The sequence below is a fragment of the Cucumis sativus genome, chromosome 3 (genome assembly GCF_000004075.3).
Source record: "Cucumis sativus cultivar 9930 chromosome 3, Cucumber_9930_V3, whole genome shotgun sequence".
Taxonomy (NCBI): domain Eukaryota; kingdom Viridiplantae; phylum Streptophyta; class Magnoliopsida; order Cucurbitales; family Cucurbitaceae; genus Cucumis; species Cucumis sativus.
Window position 1 is genome coordinate 7,939,846 of NC_026657.2, and position 15,716 is coordinate 7,955,561.

General features: G+C 35.5%; 3 protein-coding genes and 2 non-coding genes across 5 annotated transcripts; 1 reads left to right on the forward strand and 4 right to left on the reverse strand.

Annotated features, from left to right (window-relative positions):
• The first annotated feature begins 409 nt into the window (after positions 1 to 409).
• Positions 410 to 3,438, forward strand: LOC101215082. Its single transcript, XM_004133870.3, has 7 exons — positions 410 to 600; positions 693 to 812; positions 1,167 to 1,384; positions 1,865 to 2,008; positions 2,228 to 2,445; positions 2,715 to 2,973; positions 3,082 to 3,438. Exons 1-7 carry the CDS (start codon positions 525 to 527, stop codon positions 3,208 to 3,210), a joined length of 1,164 nt encoding a protein of 387 aa, XP_004133918.1. The 5' UTR covers positions 410 to 524; the 3' UTR covers positions 3,211 to 3,438.
• Positions 3,439 to 3,748: 310 nt separating this feature from the next.
• On the reverse strand, positions 3,749 to 3,865 carry LOC116403004. Its single transcript, XR_004215734.1, has one exon. It is a non-coding gene; the product is annotated as a U5 spliceosomal RNA (small nuclear RNA).
• Positions 3,866 to 5,439: 1,574 nt separating this feature from the next.
• LOC101215329 (UDP-glucuronate 4-epimerase 3) lies at positions 5,440 to 7,616 on the reverse strand. Its single transcript, XM_011652488.2, has one exon. The coding sequence runs from the start codon at positions 7,119 to 7,121 to the stop codon at positions 5,823 to 5,825; it is 1,299 nt and encodes a 432-aa protein (XP_011650790.1). The 5' UTR covers positions 7,122 to 7,616; the 3' UTR covers positions 5,440 to 5,822.
• A 1,502-nt stretch (positions 7,617 to 9,118) lies between these two features.
• Positions 9,119 to 13,678, reverse strand: LOC101215568 (3-phosphoshikimate 1-carboxyvinyltransferase 2). The gene is made up of 8 exons (XM_004133872.3): positions 13,042 to 13,678; positions 12,016 to 12,263; positions 11,713 to 11,866; positions 10,616 to 10,830; positions 10,418 to 10,535; positions 10,002 to 10,212; positions 9,719 to 9,780; positions 9,119 to 9,613 (listed from the first exon to the last, which is right to left on the reverse strand). Exons 1-8 carry the CDS (start codon positions 13,393 to 13,395, stop codon positions 9,395 to 9,397), a joined length of 1,581 nt encoding a protein of 526 aa, XP_004133920.1. The 5' UTR covers positions 13,396 to 13,678; the 3' UTR covers positions 9,119 to 9,394.
• A 1,238-nt stretch (positions 13,679 to 14,916) lies between these two features.
• On the reverse strand, positions 14,917 to 15,019 carry LOC116403005. The gene has a single exon (XR_004215735.1). It is a non-coding gene; the product is annotated as a U6 spliceosomal RNA (small nuclear RNA).
• Between the last annotated feature and the right edge of the window lie 697 nt (positions 15,020 to 15,716).

Consider the following 15,716-nt stretch of genomic DNA (forward strand, 5'->3'; position numbering starts at 1 on the left):
AGATGCAAGAAATTAGAACTTTTTAAACTCTAAAAAAGAAAGACGTAGATAAGATTTGACAAATTTATGAAAATGTAGATCGAAATATGTATAAAATGTTATGTTAATTGGAAAATTATTAATACAAATAATAATAAATCAACACCTTAAATTATTCTTTACTTATCCTTTACAATGGAAAATTTGTTTTCAAAAATGGATGGGTAAATAAAAGGAAAATTGTCAAATATGAATACAATATTTACAAAAACAAAAAGAAAATTGTTTGAGTACTTTGTTTGTAATTTTTTTTTTAATTTTTTTAAAAAAATACATAAATAAAACTTTGGTTTTCTAAAAAAAAAAAAAAAAAAAAAAAAAAAAAAAAAAAAAAACCTTTGGTTTAATTCGGGGGCTCGATTATAAAAAAAAAAAAGATTTATTTGGACCGGCGCAAAAATATCCCGGCCGGTAGTGGAGGAGGTGGATCGGGCAACCCAGATCACCACCAGCACCTACGGAACGCCGTTTATGGAGGAGGAAGCATGAGATTTTGCACCGAACGACGCCGTTTCCTCTTCTTCCTTCCCCTCGTCTTCTTCCTTCCCAATCTCCTCTCCCGTCAGTTTCATCCCTCTCTCTGATTCTCTCATATCATTTCGAGCTTTTTCCGTTTCTTGTTTATCCATCTAACGTTCAATCATTTGATTCAGTTTTAGAGTTGCATCATGACCTAGCCTCGACTCAGCCCGACAAACGAAGCAAGAAATTCGACCATTTAATTCTTGGCCCTGCCACCGGCCAAGGCCTCTCCGATCGCTTGCAATGCTCAGGTTCTTATTGCTTGCTCCTATCTTGTTTTCACGCCCTAATGGTGGTTTGAATTGATTTGTTTCTGTTCTGATTTATTCTCATTCAATGCAACTATTAATTTGTTTAGTTGAAATACAACTTCTGCTTTACCATGAGATTTATCTTTAGAATTTGATGTCCTGTTCCTAGTTTCAAGCTAATTTTGTTACTCATTTTCTGTAAACATACGGGTCGTGAATGGTTTTGTAATGTGATTCCTCTAAATTGTGTGTTGGATCTCTATAATGTGATTCCTCTCATTGTTGATGTTAGCTATGCTATGTGGCTGCCTCAAACTCTTCTTGCTTATATCTGTACTTTCAATTTTTTTGCAGGCACCAAAGCGCTCAATAACACCCATTTGCCTGATACTTCTAATTCGGCCGATTCTGGGGACAGCATTCACTTTGTGACGGTCTTTACCATATATAATGCTTCACAGGATTCCAAAGTGATTGGGAGATCAACTGACGTTGTAAAAGTGGGGGATGCTTCATATAATAAGGTGGAGAGGTCGATGGCTGTTTTGAATGTCTTCATCAATTTCATTCAGGTACTAATATGCTGATTTTTTAATCTAATTTGATGAGTCCCTAGTATAACGTTAGAGAGGTTGATATTGTGAGTTAGAGCTAATAACACCATGAAAGGAAAGGAGGCCTTGTTTCACATTCGGTTTTTGTCACAATTGGGTAGCTCTTTGGTATGTAATTCAGTTTTATGAAGTACTTTGTTTGAGAGGAATATGACAAATCTTTAGCTAAGCTTAAAGGGGGTGATTGAATGCCTCTCTTCTAGTGTTCTTATAGAAGAGTTAAAAAATAGTCCTCTAGCTCTTCTTCTTATCGACCGGAGCCTTTATTTTGCATGTATAATATTGATATTTATTCATGTGAGCTCTTGTGTTAAGCTTGTTTCCCTTAGGCCCATCTAAGCATTTATTCTCTTACAATTTAGATCTCTGCTTTCTATCATATTGTTTCTATTTTCTTAGGGACTACACAGTCCATCTAACATGTTTAACCAACTGCAGGTTTCAATGCCCCAGAGTAATGTAGTGATTTTAACTGATCCAGCTTCAGATCTACCAGTACGTAGAAATAGAGTAGCTGTGTTTCCAATACAGGGTGAATATTCACGAGACACATTGATGCTTCAAAGAATCAGGTCTTACATTGTAAGAGCACATCTCATTAACATATAGGTAGAATATTTCTACTGGAATTATGAAGATGTTTGATGTTTCCCTACTTTTTATAATAATATCTGGAAAAACACGTAATATGAAGGCATAAATCTACATTTTGTCTCAAACATTGACTTGCGAGTTGTTGATGACTGTAAAAGAAAATATTTTTGGGACTACTTCATGAGGTTGTTTATACAAATTATGCAGAGCTTTCTAGATGCAAAACTTGATGAGCAACGACAGGGTACAACACATATCAATCATTACATCTTCACAGACTCAGATATGGCAGTGGTTGGTGATTTAGGAGAAATTTTTCATAAGCATCCGAAGTTTCATTTGGCTCTCACTTTTAGAAATAACAAAGCACAGCCTCTGAATTCAGGGTTTATAGCTGTGAGAGGTACTGAAGATGGAATTCGAAGGTATATGTCCTAAATCTATTCAACGTGTTGATGCTAAGCGATTCCATACCATGTGTGGTTCTATGATTCAAATGAAGAGTAAAAGAGGGGGTGTTTCACAAATGTTATATAATTTTCGTAAAAACAGGTTGGGCTAGTAAGTTTTACCTTTATCATTCATACTAATTTGTTTCCACTGATGGAGCTGTCTACGGATTTTGTGCTAAAGAACCCTTCTTGTTTGAGCTTTGGTGTTCTGCAATGATTTTAAAACACACGTGATTATGCAGGGCCAAGACTTTTCTCGAAGAAGTACTGAAGATATACAGTTCAAGATTCATGAAAGCATCACGAATGCTTGGAGATCAATTAGCTCTTGCATGGGTTGTAAGGTCAAATCCCTCATTTGATGCAAGGAAATTCAGCAAACCAGAAACATTTGTTGAAGAAATCAACGGTGCTTCAGTGCTTTTCTTACCATGCGCCTTGTACAATTGGACACCACCAGAGGGCGCAGGTCAATTCCACGGCATGCCCTTGAATGTCAAGGTATCAAATTACTAGAGAAAATAACAATCTATAAGATTTCATTCCTCTAGTTTGAAAGGAGATGAAATTCTATCTCCAATGTCCATAACTTTTTTTCCCGAAATGCAGGTTGTTCATTTCAAAGGATCAAGGAAACGCCTAATGCTTGAATCTTGGAACTTCTTTCAATCCTCTTCCAGCATCTCAGACATGCTGTGCCTTATTTTAAGTAGTGGTCGAACAAAGTATGATTTCTAAACTGAGTTTTGGACAATATCTTAAACAGAAAACAAGAGAGAGTTGTTTTTTTTTTTTCCTTCTTTTTTTCTCTTTTTTCGTTTATCTCGGAAATTCCTTCATTTGAGGTTCAAAAGCTTTGTCTGTATGTTTGTGTAACCTTTCCTTTAAATGTGAGATTTGGTCCATACTTTTATAAGGTCTTTCAACTTTTCATACATTTCAATCAAAGATAGATTTTTAAGTGAATCAAACAATTGATGTATCCAAATTAACGGTGACTCGTTGATAGTTAAAAAAGATGAATTTGCCCTTAAATCTATTTTTAAACTACACGAACTGATCACGTCTCTCACCACAACAAATACAGAAAGAAATTCAATAACAAAGAATCGATCAAAAACTTCTTTGAATAATCATTTATGATGTAATCTTCGACCAAGCTGTGTACCAAAATATACTTTACCTTATAATTATTATCACTTCAATTGAACTCATATTATTCATTAAACGAAGCCTACAATATAATACAGTGAAATTCTTAAACTGAGTCGCAGGATTTCCTCCAAAAAGGAAACCCTTCCAAAAATAGGCGTATGCCGCTGAATGCGTCGAGCACACGGTATTCTTTAGTAAAAGGCGAAAGAATAGTTCGCTCTGTGCTCAACGCGCGGCTGCGTGAATTCATCTGCTATGTGGTAATCCTATTTTATATTCATTTCCACCCCAATGCTCTTTGAAAATTATCGATGTGGGACTTCTGAGAGAACTCAATTTGAGCACACTGTTCGCGCGTCTCTAGTACTAATCGTGGTCCAGCTTCCTTGATCGTTGATTTCAATGACACCACCTAACATCTGACGGTTCACATCCAATTCAAAAATAAGGGAAGAGAAAAGGGAGAGTTTATATTTATTTGATTACAACATTTTTTATGTATTTAGAAAGTTTACTTTTTTTTCCCTCTTTATTTTAATAATTGATTAGCTGAGAAAAGTTGTTTAAATTAATAAGTTGGAGGTTTTAATTAATCTAATTCTCTAAGTTTAAGAGTATATATTGATTAATTGAAATATAGATACGCTCGACAATCTATTTATTTACGTAATTTAAAATTTTATTATACTTTGATTCATTTTATAAATATTTTGATTCATTTTAACATACTCATTTGCTAAGTTTGTAAGTTTTTTAATTAGAGAGCTTTAAATAGAAGTAAAAACTCAAACTGATACAGTGGGTCAGGAAATTAATGGTCATGTTAATCATCTTCAGTACTTGATGTTATTAATTATCTTATCCCTTCAATTAATAGATTAATTCAACAAAAGAAGTCAATTCTAAAGTGAATTTTCATATGTATCATTTAATTCCAAGGCAACAAAATTCTTCAACCATTACGAGGATTTTGAATCTGTCAATGGATAAAACAAATAATCTTCAAACCTTTATGCTTAATTTCCAATTAATCACATATATCAACTTATCTCAAATTTACTTCCTTATAATGTACACAAACTAGCAATTCAAACAAATACTTTGACATTTGAAATAGCTCCAAATGCTTTGGAAGCAGCATTTTCAAAGATAAGGACTCTCATCATGAAAGCAAAAATACTTGCATTTTGTCAAATGTAAATAAATGAAGATACTAGAAGCGTATGATGTTATTTTGAGTGATATTATTAATTCGTGAACCATTGAACTATGCTCGCTAACAATTTGTATACTACTAATGAAAAAACGATATGAGACAAACTTGAATACAAAATGAAACATATACCCATTCTAGAAAGTAGAAGAAAGAAAAGGACATGTAAGAGTATTCTAAAGGCAGCAAACCAACGACTCCTTCCCATCTCAAGCAGTTCAAATTTTCATTCATCGAGGTTCATCACTATAAGCAGATTAAGCATCATATTTGCATTTTAACTTGTGCACGAAAAAGAAAGTACTACTAACGAAATGCTAACAAACCTAGCTAGCAAAAGAAATGATGTGCAATGGTAAAGGATTAACTCAGGAACAGCATTGAGAGCATAGAAACAGAAACTTTCCAACATTTCAGAAACAAGGTTTGACAATGTTAGCTTTTCATAGCAGAGAGGGTTGTGTTTGTATCATCGACAATGCGGTACACAGGAACCATGTTTCTGGTAAAAAAAAGGCTTATAATGAAAGGATTCAAAGTCACAAAAGAGGGACTAACAAAGAAGGTAACAGGAATTTAGTTAAATCACTAAGCAGAAAGAGGGAAATAGAAACTATTTTGTGCTATTTTTATTAAGTTGCACAGCATTGATACAGGTCCACAAATCATGAAATGGGTTTATCAGTCATAAATTCTACAATTGTAAAGCTACAACAATTACATGCCGCCAACAAAAGGAGAAAAGATGTGCCTGGAATTCTTCGAATAATAGCTTTCGAAGTTCTCGGTAAACAATATCGAACGATCGACAAAAACTTCAGTGATGGAAGTAGTAAAAGGTTCCTCCTTGTATGTCATTCCATTAATATAAATTGAAAGGCAATCATAGCAATGAACATAGAAATGTCAAGCCAACCAATCATACGAATCATAATGAACAAGAATCAAAGTAGCCTACCGTGTAAACGCCGAACAATTCCTGCTAACCAGCAGCTTTCTTCCCTTGTGAATAATAATTCATATACCACCGGACGAACTTCTTCAGCCCGGTCTGCAGATCTGTGGTTGGCTTATATCCAAGTTCCCTCTGAGCCAAGCTGATATTGGCATGAGTAAACTGAACATCACCATTCCTTGGCAACTTCATTATGTTCCTCTTTGCTTTCATCTTCAAAAGCTTCTCCAAAATGCTCACAAGATCCGACACCGGCACCGGCGACGTATTCCCTAAATTGAAAACCCGAAGTTGCGCTGGTCCCTTTTTCTTCCCTCCACTACCAGTGCTCTTCTCAGCAGTGTCCAAAGCTGCCAAACAACCCTTCACAATATCATCAATGTAGGTGAAATCTCTAGCCACAGTACCATGATCAGCACCTTCAAAGATGGGAATGGACTTTCCTTTCAAAATATCTCTAGTGAAAAAGAAATAAGCCATATCAGGCCTTCCCCAAGGTCCATATACAGTGAAGAACCGCAGCCCGGTCAGTGAAAGTCCGTAGATATGATTGTAAGTATGTGCAATCTCTTCTCCAGCCTTCTTCGTCGCTGCATACAGACTTGCCGGTTGATCGGTCCGGTCCTTCTCCGAGAAGGGCACTTTAGTATTCAATCCATAAACAGAACTAGAAGATGCCCAAACAATTGAAGGCTGTGGATTTGCAGATTTACAAACCTCTAAAAGACTAACTAGGCCAGCTATGTTGCTATGAACATAAGAGCTAGGATTTTCCATAGCATACCTAACGCCGGCTTGAGCAGCTAAATGCATCACATGAGTGAACGGAACAACTTCAAAAAGCTTCTTCAACAGAGCCGAATCGTTAATATCGCCTTCAACAACGAACACGCCAGTTCGTTCCAAAAGGGCTTGACGAGCTCGTTTTAGGGATTGATCGTAGTAGTTGTTGAAATTATCGAGACCAAGGACGCCGTCGCCACGGCGCTTCAGTGCCACAGAAACATGAGTTCCGACGAATCCGGCGGCGCCGGTGACGAGAACAGAGATCCCATTACGAGACCGAACTCGAGCCGATGAACGAACCCTTTTCTCCCAAGCGGGTCCGCCCCAATCGTAAGTACTTAACGATCGACGGGAGTGATCGGACGGCAGCGGCGACGACGACGGCGATCTGAAGAAGAAGATCAAGATCGACCCAAGGATAACTAAGGACCAGAATGTGAGCTTGGTTAACGATGAATGCCACCGGAGTCTATGAATGTAGGGCGACTTATCCATCTTAAACTTCCCCGGCGTGGAAGGAATGTTATCGAGATGGGACATAACTTTTCTCGGAAAAATGTAGGAAAAATCAACACCCAGATTCTATTTCCTTCAGCTTTAAACAAAAAAATCTGAGAAATGGGAGTTACCAGAAACTTCAACAGCTAGGGTTTTCTGCAACTGCTCCGACGAAAACCTTCCGGCATCGATGGTGGGGTTGAAGAAAAAGGGAAAAGGGGGGAAATGGGTCGGTGTAGTTGTTGATATTCTATAACTTTTCCGTTAGAGAATCTTCTGATTTCTTGGAAGAAGAAGAATTGGCGGTGAGGTATTTCGGTATTGGGGTTTATAGCCGCAGCAAAGATAAAATGGGGAAGATCATTTACGATTAACCATTGTTGACTAATGGAAGAAACAGCTTTTAACGTCTGAACAATGGATGATCAAGAAAAGAGGGTTGAAAAACAAGAGAATAATTTTGATTTGGAAATCTTTTTTTTTTTTCTTTCTTTTTTTCCAATTTCACTTTTCAAAATGAAGGAGGGAAAAATGAAAATAATAAAAAGAAAAAGAACAGAATTATAACAATTTTCCAATTATGAACTTTCAGTTGAATTTTGTTGGGATGGCCTTCAACTTTGGATTTCCTTTCTTAAAAATGTCATTTTTCTTTCCCCCCTTGATTTAAGGATTGCTATTAAATGAGTTTTCAACTTGAGGTGGAATTTTGATGACATGTTGTAAACTAATTTGAGAATTCTTTTCCCCCTTCCTCCCTCCAATCATTAGAATGGTAAAAGAGAGATTAATGTAAATTAGAAACTTTTTAACCTTAAATACTGTTTTAGTTTTATATTTCGAAGTAAGTTAGAAATAGTTCGATTTCATAAGGTATAGAAAATTAAATTCTTCTAATATGTTTCTAATCAATAGAATTAAATCCTTAAGTTTTTTCATTTTAAAGTGGAGAAAATGCACACACACACAAAAGAAAAAAAATCTCCCACGAGGAGTCGTCTTTGGAATTGGAACAAAATGGGAAGACTTTTAATGTAAGAGATCTTATTGTCTATGAACGACTTTAATGGCTCTTTTTTCAAGTCATAGTTTTTTCAACTCACCATTCAATCTATTTTTATTCTATTAAACCCCCCACGAGTTTTTCTCTTTGAATCTCTTATGAAAATTACTCTACCTTCTAGAGATGATAATGCAATATTTTAATACTTGCACTCTAATTCATGATTTGAAAAATCACTAAATAACATATTCATTTATTTCGTGGAACAAATTTTACTTTTAGAGTTCTTTCTTTTTGTTTTTGGTAAGAAAACCGGGATTCTATTCACTACTTGTCAACGAATTATGAACAAAAAAAGACATAATGTGGGCACATTTTTTATCGACAACGCTTATTTTAGCTCTATTTTAGTCTCTTTCTTTCTTAATTTTTTAACATTTCTGACATGGAATGAGAGATATTTTATTAATGTAAGAAAATTTGTGGGCACATATTTTCGTGGTAATAATCGATGTACAGAAAGACACAACATGTTTATTAGCTGGATTTAGTTTTCTTCAACGTGGGGAAATTAAAAGTCTTTTTTTCTCTAACTATAGAGAGAGAGAGAGAGAAACAAAGCTCAAAAAATGAGTTAATGCCATGGAAGATAGGAGACAGACTCATGTGAAAGAAAGAGATCCAATTTCAATGGCCATGTTGATGTGTAAAAGCAAATCTTCAAATGAAGGCAAAAAAACAGCATCTACATATTTATATATCTTTACAACTATTCATTTTTTTTCTTTGTATCTCACACTTTAAATTTTCATCATGAGGTTTTGTAAGTGAATAACAGCAACTCTAAGAAAAGCACAACCCCAAAAGTTCAGCATTACTTGATTCCAACGCTTTTTTAAAATTACATTACAACTCATGAGTCGTTATCATAGATACTATCACCAACTCTTTTTTTTTCAGCACAAAACCTCGACCTCGAAACTTCCTGTTGTTTAAAACTCTTATTTTCTTAGCTTTGGAACAAACCAGGTTAACGTTTATACGAAATCAAGACAAAGAACACTCTTATTCATGATCTATGGTTTTTTCAATAGGTAGGGAGCAAACATATGAATACAATAATAATAAAGATAGAAAATGTTGAAGGTGAATTAGAAACAAGAATGGAGAATAAGTACAAAGTGAGATCCAAAATCAGCCTTTCTATTAATAAAAACTCTCAGGTTATACCAAGTGATACCAAATATCCTCCTTACTGCTTTGGCAGTAATGACACAGCTATTATATAACCTTACTTTTTTCTCTTGGTTGTTCAGTTCTTGACGAATTGCTGAAGCACTTCGAAGTAGTCCGGGAACGTTTTTCGGGTGCAGCCAGGATCCTTAATGGTAACTGGAACATCTTGGCAGGCAGCGAGGGAGAATGCCATAGCCATTCTGTGGTCGTCGTATGTGTCTATGGCTGTCACGTTTAGTTTCTCTGGTGGAGTGATAATACAGTAATCTGGACCTTCTTCAACTGTTGCTCCAAGCTGAAATATAACACAAAACACTGTGAGCATGAAAGATAATCATACACGAGAGCAGACGACATGAGGTAGAAGGGATACAAAGGAATTGAGGGAACTAAAACCAACCTTTCGGAGCTCTGTGCAAATGGCAATCATACGTTCGGTCTCCTTTACTCTCCAACTTGCAACTGAAATACATACACATGAAGAAACTCAATGCAAAGGTGTTTGGTATTGCGGTTGAAAGTCATTCCATCACTCCTCAAACATAATAATGCAGTTGAAAGTCAAAATTATTTTTTCGAACTTGTCAATAATTAGTTAGTTCACACATCACGGTGATTAAGTAATCAATATGGATGTGATTCTATTTCAATTAAATTATGATCGCTTAAGCAAAAGAACATACCATCTCTGATGGCAGTTGGACCATCGGCATATAATGCAACTACGGCAAGTGTCATAGCAACATCAGGCATTTTGTTCATGTTGACATCGATTGCTTTGAGATGTTTGCTCCTCGGAGAATCTCGTGGTGGTCCAGTGACAGTGACACTGTTATCTGTCCAGGTTACTTTAGCTCCCATCTTCTCAAGAACTTCAGCAAACTTTACATCCCCCTAATGAACAGAAAATCATGAAAATTTTATGTTAGCTGAGAGAAAAAAATTTCCAGAGATTTGAAAAGTGCATTTGCTTATCTGATAACTAGATTATGATTTACAAGCCAAATAGAATTATCCTAGCAAATCTTGAAGGTAGAGATATCAATATCTCTGGAAGGAAAATTTCAGAAATACAAAACATAGAAAAATGCATAATTACCTGTAAACTACTGGTGCCACAACCTTCAACAGTAACTGTCCCACCAGTGACGGCCGCACCAGCAAGGAAATAACTTGCACTTGAAGCATCACCTTCGACATAAGCATGTCCAGGAGATCTAATTTTTTTTCCATGCTGATTAGAAATAGTGTAGCAGGATTTTGGAAGCTAGTACACCTATATGTTATAGAAACTTACTTGTACTTTTGGCCTCCACGCACCAAGAATCGATCCCAGCTATCATTGTGTTCCACATAGACCCCAAAACGTTCCATCAGTTTCAAAGTCATCTCAACATAAGGAACAGAAATTAATTTATCGATTATCTCGACTTCAACGTCTCCTAAAGCCAGAGGAGCTGCCATCAGCAAGGCAGTTAAGTATTGACTGCTAATTGAACCAGACAGTTTTACCTGAAAAACAAGATGTATAAAGTTTAATTTAAAAATTACATTCACTTGATCACGAAAAAGATCACCAACTCAAGGTCAAGTTAAACATGTGGCAAATCATAAGATGCAAAATGGTAAGTAGGCAATCTGTTTGAGTTTGATTCGGCTACTAGAAGAAATCATTGCTGATACTTCAGATGCAGCCCCCACCAGTCAAAACAAAAATTAGAATTCAGGGAAGTAGACACATGTCAGCTAAAAAGAAGGAAAAAATAAACAAAAACACACCCTGCCTACTCATCACACTCATTTTGGCACAGAGCAACTTCTTAAAAACTCCATGTAAATTGCCTAATGAGGCATAAAAATTGAATTGATGAGGTACCGGTTCTAGTTCTTAACAAATAATGCTTGCGCCCCCCCAAAAAGTGACCAGCTTTAATCCTAATACATCTTTTCATTGATGGTTTCTGCAGCATCAAGGTGCGAAAACTAGTTCTCGAAAAATAATTTATCCACACCAATAAGCCAAAAAGACTGGTTCTCTCTCATTGGAGAGATTTCTTGTAATTTTTATTTCATTCATCAATGAAATGTTTTTATTTCCAAAAAAAATTGTGGTTCTCATTTCAAAGAGCTACTATCTCATTAAAAAATTGTGGTAATACTTTTGAAAAGAGTGATTGATGCCTACAAGAAATCCATACCTTAAAAATTGATAGGGAAAGTTCATAGTTATTATGGATGCTTAGTTATTCCAACTTTAGCTCACATTTCAAGTGACACGCACAAAGGTCTCTTGTCCTAAATCAGACCAAAATCTAGGAATCTATTACATGAGCCACCAAAATGAAACATAGAAGGAGTAGTTATATTTTATAATAATAATAAATTAATAATCACCTTCCCCCCTGGAAGGCCTCCTTTTCCAACGACGCGGACCGGAGGGCAGTTAGTGCCTAGGAAACAATCAACATCTGCACCAAGCTGCTTGAGACCATCAACCAAATCCCCAATTGGTCTCTCTCTCATTCTGGGTACTCCATCAAGAACATATCTGTAACATTTCTAAGTCATTAGTATGTAATTATGCAAGGGAACAAGAATGGATGTTACTCAAGTTACGCTTGTCTGCTTGAGAGCAAAGAGAGTAATTATCGCAAAATTTCCAGACAGCATTACTCACAAGGATAACAAAAACCTCACCTTAAGTTTCCACCAGCGGCAGTAACTGCTGCTGCCAATGGACGCATTGCTGTTCCAGCATTTCCAAGGAAAAGTTGAACTTCTTCATCCCTTGATTCTTTTGCCACTGGGAAGAGACCACCAGAGCCTCCAACAGTGGCTCGTTTGTTTGCACCATCCTCTTCAACGTCCAACCCAAGTGTCCTCAATGCACCAAGCATATAGTGGATATCATCACTACTCAACAAATTGTCGACCACTGTTGTTCCCTGAAAATTTAATAAGAGATTAACAACTATAAGTTACCGGATGCTAAATTGCAGGGGGGGGAGGAAAACCCCATCTAGATTCCAAAAGAAACTATGCCAAAATGGTGATTCAACCTGGCATATATTCATTAAGACTTTCTTAATAGTTAATTTAAACCTTAATTATATCACATACGTACACAAACTCGGACCATGGAGGAAAGAAGTGTAAAAACCGAAACCTATCTCTTATGGGATATTCAGAAATAAACAGTTTGACTTGATAAGAGATAGTTAACGCCCCCAACCCTTTTAAACCTAAAAACCTCGGTAAAAATGGAATCATTCAACCAAATCCCCCAGCTAAAATACTGCCACAATAACAATTCTTGGCTTTATCCTCCATAAATTCATTTGATTGATGGAACAACCATTCTTTGATCAAATGCCTCGTCCATTACTAGAGGCAGAAAGAGCATGAATGTTTGTTTATATATTCTATGCCACTGAGAAACTACCCATTTACTAGTTAGGGAGTCATTTGGCAACTTGTAGATTGAAATCATTGCTAAAATTTGAACAACACAAAGTAATCAACAGCTAACATTATTGGGAGCTTTATTTCTGCCACGGCCGGATGGAAATTATATAACACAATTTTCACCCATGGATCATCTCTAGAAAGTTTGCTTCTTAATTCTGAACCATGAAAACTAACTAACAGAACAAATATTAACCATGTAAATTCGCGAAGCATTACAGAAAATCCAATATGCAAAAACCCCGCGATCTTGCATACCTCAGAGAGAGCTGCGAGAAGTAGAATCCGATTAGAAAGGGATTTAGAACCAGGCAAGTGGATGGTTCCAGAGATCTCCTTAATGGGTTGCAACACAATTTCCGGCACCGTGGGTGGCTTCTCCGTTGTGACAGCAGAAGCTGAAACCTTAAGAGGAACAACAGCAGTAACTCTTCCACTGGAAGAATTTCCCCTCATTTCATCCCCATATTTCAAACCCCGAAAATTCTGAGCACCCACAAATGGTGACCGCACAGAAAACAAATTTACGGAGTTGGGTTTCTGAGATTTGGGAATTTCATGAAGAAATTGAGGGGTTCGAACACCACTGCAAATTTTGCTAACTTGGGCCATTTTCCCTCTGTCTCTTCGTCTCTCTTAACCTCTCTATAGCATATAAATCTCTCTGAAACTAGTCCAAGTTAAGCAATGGCAGGCGGGTAGGTTTGAAAAAGGTTGGTGGAATTGAAATGGGTTAGGCTTACACTTGGATTATCGACTCCACCAACCAACTTTAGCCCACCACAAATTAGTGAAAAATATTGGGAAAAGAGTTGAGGAGGCGGCTTGAGTATAAAATTTGTATAAAGAAACGAGTTTGGGTGAGTCAAATGTTTGTTTCGTTGTGCAGTTTTGGGCTTTTGGGGTAGGAAGGCGAGTCAACTCGGTGGTTGTTGGCAATTTTCTTTGTGATTTAACAATGGGGGTTTGGTAGAGTGAGTGTCGCTTATTTGTTTAAACAGTTCTCTTTCTCACCAACTCCATGGCGGGGACCCACAACCACCATGACCTTTCACATTTGGGAATTTCATTAGTTTTATTTTTAGGGTTACTTTTTTTTAATATTATTATTCTTTTAATTATTGAAATTTAATTTGTCAAATTTGGTAAATTTTCAATTCAATTTTTGTGTTTTTCCCACTTATGTTTTGGTAATTTAAGGTGAATTTATGGTTAAAAAAAAAAGAAAATGAGGTTACATGTGTATAAATTTAAATATATCATTAACAGATCGAACTAAATAGCTACACAAAAATAAACAAAAAAAATTTATCGAATGAACTTATTGGTTTGATGCCCTTAAAGCTAGAGTGAGCCACAACGTTATTCTAACGATGAACCAAACACGCATTTATTTACATAGTCTTAGTATATAACTAGAGATTATATGTTATTTCATAGTAACAACTTACCTATCAATTAATTTTATTACGAGTTTTATTAACTACCAAAATGTCGTTGATCACATGTGTTATCTTGTGATATTAGTTGAAGTGTACGTAAACTGACTTAAACACTTGCATTCACACATAAAAAATGAACAAAAGAGACATTGATAAAGCTTAAGTATAAGTTTGAGTCACGTGGATGAAAGATGATACTTTAGCAAGATCCACAACGTGTTGTCAAACAAAAGGTTCGAAACGTTGCAAAATTTAGTATTAATTTATGGTATTTACTCACCATATTGAAGCATATTAGAAGATTGACTATATTATATAGTTTTGTTAAGATACTCATCACTGCTAATCAAAAGTGTACGAAGTACAACAAATAGAGGAGTACTAAACAAATCAATCAAGCTATTCTTAAAATATAAGATAAATGACATGCAATAAAATTAAACTAATACCCAGTAATTATAATACATTTAAAAACATAATTTTTTTTGAAATTATAGTATATTTGATTATTTTGTAAATAATTTAGAAAATGTAAGAGAACTTCTCTAATTCTTATATCATGAAATTTACTTTTCTATCCTTTCAGTTGTACCGGGCGGAATGGATATAAACGTAAAAAGGCACATTGGCCAAAGGAATGAAGGGGTATATTGGTAAATACACGGACGGATTGTAGGGTAAATTTGGAAAAAAAAATTTGGACCATTTCTCGATTTGTGCGTGTCATCCTTGCGCAGGGGCCATGCTAATCTTCTCTGTATCGTTCCAATTTTATCGGATGTCCCCGAAGGGACGAGCCTAACAGTCTACTCTTAACAATATAAAGCATAAAATGAAAGAACAAACTATCGATGTGGGACAAAATGTTAGTGAACGACAGGTAATTGCAAATCCGACAGGTATTGTGATGAGACGCGTTCAGTCGACACATCGTAAAATGAGGGCCGTGGGAAAGCGTGCATACAGTGTACCTTTCCATCTAAATTCTGTGTTTATTTTTAATTAATATATTAATAGTATATATAGAGGTAAGCATGAATTTTTCTTTTAAAGAAAAAGGAATAATTATATGTTCAAAAAGTACACATTTTTATTTTAGAATATGGAATTGAATTAAAATTTGGCTAATTATATGTGTTCCTGTTGGAGAAGCTAATTCCATGAGTCCATTCTGTTTTGTGTTTCTCGTAATCGATCTTGTTTATTTTAAGTATTTAGAGAAATAAAAGCACATGAACTTCTTTTTCCTCCTATCTATCTCAAATTTTCTCTTCTTATAATCTTTCACTTATTAGATTTAGATAAACATTTGTTAAGCTAGTTGTCAAAATATCAATGTCCTTACAAATATGAAAATCTTCAATTTATAAGATTTCAATCAAAATATGGATAAAATGTGAATGTTCAAAGGATTAATAGTTTTAAAAAAGTTAAATTAGTAAATTAAATATTAATGATTTTTAAACCCGTTAATATGTCTATTATTTTTGT

What these genes read in the sequence shown, in the direction of transcription:
- LOC101215329 (XM_011652488.2), bottom strand. Translation starts at nt 7,121, where the DNA reads ATGTCCCATCTCGATAACATTCCTTCCACGCCGGGGAAGTTTAAGATG.
- LOC101215568 (XM_004133872.3), bottom strand. Translation starts at nt 13,395, where the DNA reads ATGGCCCAAGTTAGCAAAATTTGCAGTGGTGTTCGAACCCCTCAATTT. An exon ending in GAGGCCTTCCAGGGGGGAAG is followed by an intron (nt 10,831 to 11,712) that starts GTGATTATTAAT and finishes CTTGTTTTTCAG; the next exon opens with GTAAAACTGTCTGGTTCAAT. An exon ending in CGTGGAGGCCAAAAGTACAA is followed by an intron (nt 10,536 to 10,615) that starts GTAAGTTTCTAT and finishes AAAAAAAATTAG; the next exon opens with ATCTCCTGGACATGCTTATG.
- LOC101215082 (XM_004133870.3), top strand. Translation starts at nt 525, where the DNA reads ATGAGATTTTGCACCGAACGACGCCGTTTCCTCTTCTTCCTTCCCCTC. An exon ending in CGATCGCTTGCAATGCTCAG is followed by an intron (nt 813 to 1,166) that starts GTTCTTATTGCT and finishes ATTTTTTTGCAG; the next exon opens with GCACCAAAGCGCTCAATAAC. An exon ending in TCTTCATCAATTTCATTCAG is followed by an intron (nt 1,385 to 1,864) that starts GTACTAATATGC and finishes AACCAACTGCAG; the next exon opens with GTTTCAATGCCCCAGAGTAA.